At 37.7% G+C, this 9,710-nt stretch overlaps 1 protein-coding gene across 3 annotated transcripts in view; it reads right to left on the bottom strand.

The window, feature by feature from the left end:
• Positions 1-3,631: 3,631 nt before the first annotated feature.
• Positions 3,632-9,710, bottom strand: part of wdr3 (WD repeat domain 3) — a 27,590-nt gene continuing 21,511 nt past the window's right edge. For all 3 annotated transcript variants that reach the window (XM_061691588.1, XM_061691585.1, XM_061691586.1), the window contains exons 21-27: positions 8,659-8,724; positions 8,473-8,565; positions 8,295-8,345; positions 7,012-7,055; positions 5,177-5,305; positions 3,997-4,090; positions 3,632-3,874 (exon numbers count right to left, since the gene is read on the bottom strand). In XM_061691588.1, the coding sequence (XP_061547572.1) occupies positions 3,719-3,874; positions 3,997-4,090; positions 5,177-5,305; positions 7,012-7,055; positions 8,295-8,345; positions 8,473-8,565; positions 8,659-8,724 (633 nt within the window). In that variant the 3' untranslated portion in view covers positions 3,632-3,718. The remainder of the gene's footprint in view (positions 3,875-3,996; positions 4,091-5,176; positions 5,306-7,011; positions 7,056-8,294; positions 8,346-8,472; positions 8,566-8,658; positions 8,725-9,710) is intronic.

Below are 9,710 nucleotides of genomic sequence, written 5' to 3'. Positions count from 1 at the left end.
TGCTACTCTGGCGAAGCAGAACGAGCCTATCTTTCTAACCCACTGAGATATGAAGGTAAATGTTCGAAAACTCTTAACATAAGTTTTTTAAATCCTTACATCTTGGGATGGGCAAGTGTCGATCGGCCTTATGTCAAGGTATCGGGTAGGGCTGGCGATACCAGCCACTGATACTTGGGGGGGGGAATCTGACATTAAGTCCTGCTCGTCAGTAGTTGGCGCTACATTGTAGTGGGTTGACACATTGTCAAATCATTATGTGCATCAGAAAGAAAAAATATATCTGGGTATTGGTGAGTACTCAAGAGTGAATACTCAACTGGTATTGGTCTGAAAAAAAGTGATAGCGAACATCCTAGCCCTACTTTTATCGTTTCTTTTTTAATTCTGCCAAAATGCAACTTATTGTTTTACAGTTTTGAACAAAATGGCTGTGTAGTTTTAAAAAAGTGCAATTTAGTTCCTAGACCTCTGCCAAGGCAAAAGAAAATCTAAATTTGTATTAAATTCAGGGGTTGGGGTTTAAATTTAAGTCTATGTTAGCATTTAGATTTAAGAATTAGTAGTAATAATTAATTTAATATAATTACTGTGCTGAGAGGGATTTTTTCCAAATTTGTGGCGCTCCCTGGAGGCTACGGCACCCGTAGCATTTGCCAATGTCAGCTAACTCTGGGCGAGAAGCAGGGTACACCCATTTCAGAAAGAAATCTGATCTGCCCCTCGTTTTCTCCATCTTAAACCTCCGCCAAGGCAGAAAAAAAAATATCTCGTAAGATGGATGAATGTAGAAATATATATATATATATATATATATGGATGTTTTCACTGAATGAGCAAAGCAAATACATTTTTAGCCAAGAGACCAAACACCCCTATCAAGATCAAACTGTTTACATTTACAGAAACGTTTCTTGTATTTGTCTGCATCGAAGGATAATTCACTGATAAAAATCCAAATGTTGTGAACATTTCTGTGATCTGGACCTTTATCCAGACTTTCAGAAAAACGAAAACAAAACTATAGATACCTGGTAGAACAACTGTCTTGTAAATATTTATTGTAATATTGTATGACATTTCTGCACAGTAGTAGGTCAACTTTGGCATTGGATACTAGCAAGGATATTGATGTTAGTGATTCTATTTCCTTTCGAGGCAAAATTGGACAGATCACGGAAAAGCCAAGGCTGACATCTAGTGTTCATCTAGTGTTCTCGACCTACTTACAAAGTTAGAAGTAGAAGGACCTATTCAACGCCAAAATACAGATGGTGAAATTTACTCAAGTTACTGTCAGTTGTTTATAGTACCTGTTTTAATCATAGCGTTTGCCTAAGAGCATAATTGCCCGAGTAACTTTTTAACTTCGTGTCACCATTGCAATCAAAATACCGAACCTGTTTTTTCTTAAGATTCTCAGTCATCCAGGTTACGATAATCCACAAAGGTTGATTCGAGTTAACTGGATTCGTTGGTTGAATGTGTTCTTTTTTTCTAGTTTTTTATTATTATTATTATATTATATAAAAAAAATATATAGAGAGAGAAAAAAAGACTGGCAACTATGCTATTAGGCTTTTCTTTTCTTTTTTTTTTTGGTTGGAGATGTTTAATTCTTTATTTTTTAAACAGCAGAAGCTGGTGACGTTTGGGACAACCAGTACCCTGGGGAGAAGAGCCTTGGTGAGAGAGGTAAAGAAGAACCCAAAGATCACTGTGGCTGAGCTCCAGAGATGCAGTCGGGAGATGGGAGAAAGTTCTAGAAAGTCAACCATCACTGCCAACAAGACACAGCACACAGCAAAAATAACGAATGAGTGGCTTCAGAGCAACTCCGTGACTGTTCTTGAATGGCCCAGCCAGAGCCCTGACTTAAACCCAATTGAGAAAATGGCTGTCCACCGATGTTCACCATCCAACCTGACAGAATTGGAGAGGATCTGCAAGGAGGAAAGGTAGAGGATCCCCAAATCCAGGTGTGAAAAGGATCTGAATACTTACGCCTTGTGTGATATTTCAGTTTTTCTTTTTTAATCTGCAAAAGTTTTAACAATTAAGTTTTTTTTCTGTCAATGTGCTATGTGTACATTGAGGGGGGGGGGGGAGATGAACTTAAATGATTTTAGAAAATGGGTGCAATATAAGGGGGTCTGAATACTTTCCGTACCCACTGTGTGTGTGTGTGTGTGTACATATATATATATATATATATATATATATATATATATATTGCCCGTAGGCATGACTGTGAGTGCGAATGGTTGTTGTTTGTATGTGCCCTGCGATTGGCTGGCAACCAGTTCAGGGTGTACCCCGCCTCCTGCCCGATGACAGCTGGGATAGGCTCCAGCACGCCCGCGACCCTAGTGAGGAGAAGCGGCTCAGAAAATGGACGGATGGATGGATATACACACACACGATGTACTGACAACCAGGCCAGATTTGACAATCATCCTGGTTGTTGTGGGAGACTTTCCGCAAGAATGTTTTCATCCTGGTAGGTGAGACTTTTACAACCCTCGAGTCCAAATTTCATCTTTATAAGAGCTGCTGGCCCTGTTTAACTGCTCTATAAATATACTTCATCACATTTTTGGTGGTGCTTTAAAGGATCATTTCATTGCTTGTGATGTTAAAGGCAAAAGAAAAAAAAAGCAAGAGGATAATTCCTTCTTTGCAAGCTTATAAAGTCTCACTTTCACTGTTGGGGTGTTTCAGGGCTGATGGTCCCGTGCTCAGACAGGCCAACATCACCCCCTTTGGGCTGTTTACTCGTCTTGTATTGCATCCATCTTGATCCTTTAGTGTAATTATATCTATATATATATATATATATATATATATATATATAATTTTTAAAAAAAAATAAATATTCAATATTTATATTGCTTTTATCTGCAATTGGGTGTACTCTGCCTCTTGCCCGAAGATAGCTGGGATAGTCTCCAGCGCGCCCGCGACCCGAGTGAGGATAAGCGGTACGGGAAAATTAATGAATTAATATTTTTTTTATACAATGGTGCCTTGACTTACGAGTAGAATTAGTTCTGTGACCATGCTTGCTAGGTTGGGCGATATGGCCTTAAAATAAAATAATTGATTTTGTTTTGAAAAAAAAAAATCAGATTTGTGATTTTAATACATCCCCCCCCCCCCCCCCCCCCCCCCCCCTCTTCAATAAGAAGTAGTAAATGGCAATAGCATTTTTCAAAACTTCTCTATCAGTTGAGTTATGGAAAAGATTCTGGTCTTTAAATACTTTAAACTAAGGTGGCAACTAACAATTATTGTATTAATCAAGTAATCTGTTGATTATTAAAAAAAAAATGAATCTGATTCAGGGTGTAGTCCGCCTCTCACTGGGATAGGCTCCAGCACGCCCCCTAGTGAGGAGAAGCAGCTTTTGATTTTTATTGGAGAAATCTGAGAATATTTCCTGTCAAGAGGCTGAATCAGAGGATTTGGACCATATGAAGTTAAACAAGGTTTCTAAACAATTAATTGATGATCAAAATAGTTGTCGATTAATCAATTAATTGTTGCAGTTTTAGTTTAACCCCAGTATAATATAATTTACAATTGATCTGCTGTATATATTTCAGGATGAAATCACTGTAAAAGACAGTCATTTAAAGTGAGAACAAAACATTAAATTTTATTGTCCTCATTGAAGATAATGGTAGAAAAAAAGCAACAGTCTACTTTGCAATTATCGTCAAGCGACACCGAGGATGACTCTCTCGCGCTTCCTCCGCCGCTTGTTCTTCTCCGCCAGTCGTCCTGTGGCATCGGCGAAGAACATTACTTCCTCCTTGCTCTCCACCTCGCGCTGGAGGAACTGCAGGGCGGCGCTATTGAAGCCCATCAGGTCCTGGATTGAGGGAGAAGATAAGGGTTATGGTGGTGATGGTGGTGGTGGTGGTGAAGCTGCTGATGATGAAGTGGAGGTTTCAAGACACGGATGAGAGCGGCTTGTGGAGTAGGTCGACTTACGCGGATGTCCAGCACTTTGGAGAGCGTGTTGGTGCGCAGGTCGTCGATGACGGGGAGAAGCTTCTGGCTGCTGGAGATCTGACCAAAATGAATTCTGTGGGGAGGAAAATTGGGGGGGGGGAAATTAAAATGATGCAATTTAAATGCACTGAAGCAGGGCCATAACTTTGTTGGTGTGGGGGCGTAAATCCGTGTTCGAAATAAAAGATTTGAGTTTAACAATGTAGAAAGGTAAAACAAAAAAATTAACTTCTATTCAGGTAAAAATCAAATTAAAAAAATGTAATGCACCAACAGGGGTCTTGAAAATATGCTGATATAAACTTAAAAATAAATTTAAAATGTACATCCATCCATCTATTTTCTGAGCCGCTTCTCCTCACTAGGGTCGCGGGCGTGCTCGAGCCTATCCCAGCTATCATCGGGCAGGAGGCGGGGTACACCCTGAACTGGTTGCCGGCCAATTGCAGGGCATAAAAATGTACAGACTTTATAAATTGAAATGTCAAATGACAGACCTTTCACATAAAAAAAAAAATTCAATGACATTTGCTTAAACTTTTTATGGATACAAAACTAAAATAGCATGTCGGACCATTTTTGCTTACATTTTAATAAATGTATGCCAAATCTTGCTGACTTTTTACACTATAAAATACAAGATAAGACATATTTGCTAAGTTTTTAACAAATAAAAATAACTGACTAATCTTATGCCTATTTGACAAGAATAAAAAAATTTTTTTGTACTTTTGGTTTAAAAATCAAATGTAAAACCAGTCGGAAATTTTTTGCTGATTTTATTTTTAATAGAAAATAAAAGTATGATAAATTTTCCTGAGACTTATCTTAAAAAAAGCTTGTTTTTAATGCATTTTTCTGGGAATGTCAAACAATTAATATTAATATAAAAATGTAAAAACACTCTTTGGTTTTCTTGAGAAAAAGAAAATAAACCTTAATACAAATACAATAAAACTCCTTGATACCCTTACAGCTTGTCTCACATCCTGCTTTGGCACTTTTGGTTATGCATGAATCTGGGCATTATTGTAAGTCAAACATATTATCGCTTTTAAAGCACAGTTGTAGTTCACCATCTATGTTTGATTAGTGAGTGTCATGAACTATGGGGCACTACGCAGCATACTAAAAGAAGTCCTGCAGCGGGTTGACTGACTTGAGCAGGAAGAAGAGGCAGCGGCACACTAGCTCCACCTCCGCGCCCTGCCGGATGAAGCCGCTGAAAAGCTCCAAGAGCTCAGGAACGTACGGGAACGGTAACACCAGCAGGGACACCTCCAGCTCGCTGACATACCACATAAAACAGACACAATTCGAAGAAAATATCATATGAGAGCAGTGATTGTTAAAAGGTGTGCGACTAGTGGTACGTGGAGAATCACTTAATTAAATATTCAAACTCTGCCGGATGTTACAGAAGCGTTAATCCAGTACTGTACCACTTTCCTATACTTAAGCATAGTGTTAATAAAAATGTGCATACCATAATTTCTCAGGTATAATGCGCATTCCCCCCCCCAAAAAAAAAAGTCAAAAGGCAATAGTGCGCATTATACATAGGTATAGGAGAAAATGAAAAAGACTTTCACATTTTATAAATGTATGCCGCCATCTAGAGGTTCTGAAAAAGATGTACACTTTCATTCCAATATGCCACCACCCCCTAGAGATTATAAAATAGTTGTACACTTGCATTCCAGTATGCCACCTGGAGGTTATGAAAAAGGTGTAGCCTACACTTTCATTCCAATATGACGGGTACATATGACTGCATATATTTACAATTGTGCTCATAAGTTTACATACCCAGGGAGAAATTGTGAATTTTTTTTTTTTTTTTTTTTAAATTGCGACTGATGACTGAACAACAACCAACATTAATTTCTTTATGGTTATGTTTTGTTTAATGATAATGCTTTTCTAAAATGCTTGACGGTTTAATTTGAATCCCATTAAAATAAAACGAAATGTGTTTCGCCTGGTCCTTCATGTTTATTAAAAGAATGGTACACATCTTACAAATTCTGCCTGGGTAATCAAACATATGAGCACAACTGTGTGTTTCATTTACTAAATAAAAGTAGAGCTATGAATTTCAAAATAAGAGCAAGTAAATAAAAATAAAGTATTATGTGTTCAAATAAAGTGCTTAAATTCAGAATAATTCTTTGGGAAAAAAATCTAACCAAATACAGATAATGTTTTGATCATATGTGTAGAACCAAAATCATGCATTGTAAAAATGCATTATACATAGGTTGAAGGGTTTTACAGAATTTTTAGGTCACTTTTGGGGGTGCGTATTATACATTGTGCCCATTACACACGAGAAATTACGGTATTATTACAGTGGCTTTCAATTATATTCAAATATATATTTTTAGCAATAAAGCCTTTGTGTTGTTTATGTTGAAGCTAACTACCACAACAAAATGTTTCAACATTTCCACAATTACTTTTGTTTGCACCTAAAAAAAAGTACAAATCAGGTATAAATATAATTATGAAAATGGTTGATCTTTTGGTTATGTTAGCTCAACTGTTGTGATGAGACAGTCTATTAATCATGTATTTATTACATTTTTGCATTGTTAGGATGTTAAAAAATTTTTTCATGTTGGAATCATGAATGTTACGAAACCTTGCAAAAGGTGCAGGCGCAATATGTTGAAGCTTCACCCCACACCTTTTTGGTTCGCTTCATCCTTTATTATTTCTGAAATTTAAATTTTCTTTGAATTTTGATCTTATTGAAAGGACTGATGATTTAAAGCCAATCAAATAAATACTACTGCTACTACTAAAATAAACAAAACCAAAAAAAAACAGCAGCAACACTTTCTTAGGCCAACTACGTGACACTATTTTAAAGTTGGTCATGATGGTAGTAGTTTTTGAGGTGGCACTTAGGGTATAATGTTTGACGACCGTATTAGAGAGCGGTTGGGAATCTAGAAGAGGAAAAAAATGTAGTTTGGAGTCGTTTCTCACCTGGATCTGACTTTCTTGATGACATCAAGAACATAGCGGGACGGCTGAAAGTGAAACACACACACATGCGGGGGCACACAATGTAAATAGTCTCCGACATGGTAAAATTCGTAATTAAACTAAAGTTTTCAAGAAAATACGGCTCTAAATTACAGGACAAAAGTTATGCATGAAGAAGTTCAGCAAGCATCAAAGGGTTAATCTGTGTGGACGTCTTTGGCTTTTTCTTCATCTTTTGTTTTTAGAGTTGAGCTCTGTGTGTTTCAATGTTAAAATTGCAATATTCACAGTGGTTAACGCACCGTCACACTTGTTTGGCATTAAAGCCTTGGAAAAAAGCCGGAAATAGAGAAATACATTTGTGCTTGTGTTCTATACAGCAGCCATCGAATCAGTCCTGTGTTCATATATTATAGTCTGGTTTAGCGCTGCCACAAAAAAGCTGCCACACTCTTTACTGCAACGGACAATCAAAACTGCAAAAAAAAAAAAGTAATAAGAGAGTGTCGGTATCCCCCTACCTATTTTTGAGGACTTTCTGAGGACAGAACTAAGACAAGAGCATGCAAAATCCTCTTGGGCCCTCCACATCCTGTACACCACCTCGTCCAGCTCCTTCCCTCAGGTAAGCGTTATCAAACAATGCAAACTAAAACTAGCAGACATTCCAACACCTTCTTCCCTCTTGTAAGTCAACTTTTTAAACAGTTGACTTACAATTCCATTGTAACATGCTGCCAATTTTGTCTTGAGATTGTTGTCTGTCGAGCCAATTGTACATTATTTGTGCACTCACAATAGTAGTCTGTTTTTATGTCTCAAAAGTATTTTTTGTCAAATGGCTGTCTGTTGTTGTACTAGAGCAGCTCCAACTACTGGAGACAAATTTCTCGTGTTTTTGGCATACTTGTCAAATAAAAATGATTCTGATTCTGAAAGAGAGAAAAATAAAATAAGGGAGGAACAACAAAGACAAAATAAATAAAGCAAAAAAAAATGGAAAGTGGAAAAAGAAAATGAAGAAAAAGGATTAAAAATGAATAAGAAATGGAGCGAAAAGGGCAAACAAAACGAGAAATTAAGAATAAAGCAAAAATTAGGATATGGCTTCCACTGACTTTTTGGTACGTGCCCCCCAATTTTCATTGACGAAAGGCCAAACTCTCTGCAGAGAGTTTTTACTATGTCCACCATTTCACCACAGAAAATATTAATATTTCTATCTCCACCATTTCCTATAGTAGACAAATACGTTTCTGCTTGTGTAAGGGTGAAGTACTCACAGAAATGTGTCCAAAGGCCACAAGGATGGGATTTGGTTTGGGGAGTTCCAGCTGCAAGTTCAATAAGAATGTATCAACAATTTGGCCTTAGCAAAGATAACGCTCACTTTTGATTGGATCTAATGAGGTGTGGTGAGTGTGCCTAATTTTACAACCAAAAATACGAGAAATCTCTCACCTCTTTTCCGGCTCGCTCGCAGGCGTATTTATGTTCTTCCATCTTCCTGTTCTCCCCGCGGAGGAGCTCCAGAGCTTCCATGATGCGTTCGGCCTGGTGGCGAAAAACGCATGTGATAAAATTAGCAGCATTTTTAATAAGAATGCTCGTCACACTAGAATGCTAGTCAATACTAAGTCAACTCACAGCTTTGACCGTCTCCACCGTTTTCTTGCCGGCTGGCGCGGCTTCGCCTGGAGTCTCTCCGGGCACCTGCAAAATCACCACGGAAACACAGGATTGGCTACAATATAGTAAGATATAGTAAGCAACCAGGAAGCACCGCAGCAGATCAGTAAGAATTTTACAGGATTTTAGTTGGGTACTATCTCAAACTGGGAAATGATTAAATGCAAACATCCTAACAGCCAGCGTTGTACCTGAACAAGTTCAATGAACGAAAGTTCATGAACTAGTTTATATTTTGTGCGTATGTGAACTGAATTTAGTTCATTTCTACCTGATGAACGTAATTGAGAACACACTCATTCTGGCGTCAAAAAACAATTTTCAAACAAAAGTTCATTCAAGAGTGTCATGTTCTGTTTAGGGACTTCCAGGAAAAAACGCATCTGAACACACAGTACGAGCCTTCATATGTCAGCGGTTAAACGCTGTATTTGGCAAATGATTCAGTGCGGCCACGGGCGCCATTCAAGGCAGGCACGTCATAGCTGCGTAAGAATGCGAGGTGCGTTCAGGGACACTGCGTAAATGGCAGTAAATTTGTTTTTCGGTGGTTCTTTTCTGATATAGTACATAATTGTAAAATTTGATTAAGCCAACGAGGAAAATTATTATTTGTATCAGAATGCTTTATATAAAACTGACATCATACTGTCATGATATGGATTTTTTTGTAATATAATAGATAAAATAAAATATTTTGTCAATATAGTCAGCCAGAGCTGCACGGAATGTAAAGTTATCAATGTCCTTTCACCATTGTTCCTGTCATACTGTGTTGCGTGTGAACTTTGAACTAGTTCGCGTAAAAAATGAACGTTCCCAATACTGCTAACAGCTAGTATGGTAACAGCTAGCATGATACCATAGTCTCATCAACAACTCTGGGCACCTGAGAATCATCACGTGGAAAAACGTGGTTGGCTAAAGCGCTAATGAACTACGGAGATTGAATGCTAACATACTCAAATTTGGTATGCTAATACATAGCAAGATAGTAACATGAATATCAG

This window comes from Phycodurus eques, chromosome 12 (genome assembly GCF_024500275.1).
Source record: "Phycodurus eques isolate BA_2022a chromosome 12, UOR_Pequ_1.1, whole genome shotgun sequence".
Lineage (NCBI taxonomy): Eukaryota > Metazoa > Chordata > Actinopteri > Syngnathiformes > Syngnathidae > Phycodurus > Phycodurus eques.
Note: the sequence above shows the minus strand (reverse complement) of the source record. Positions and strands in the feature narration are given on the sequence as shown.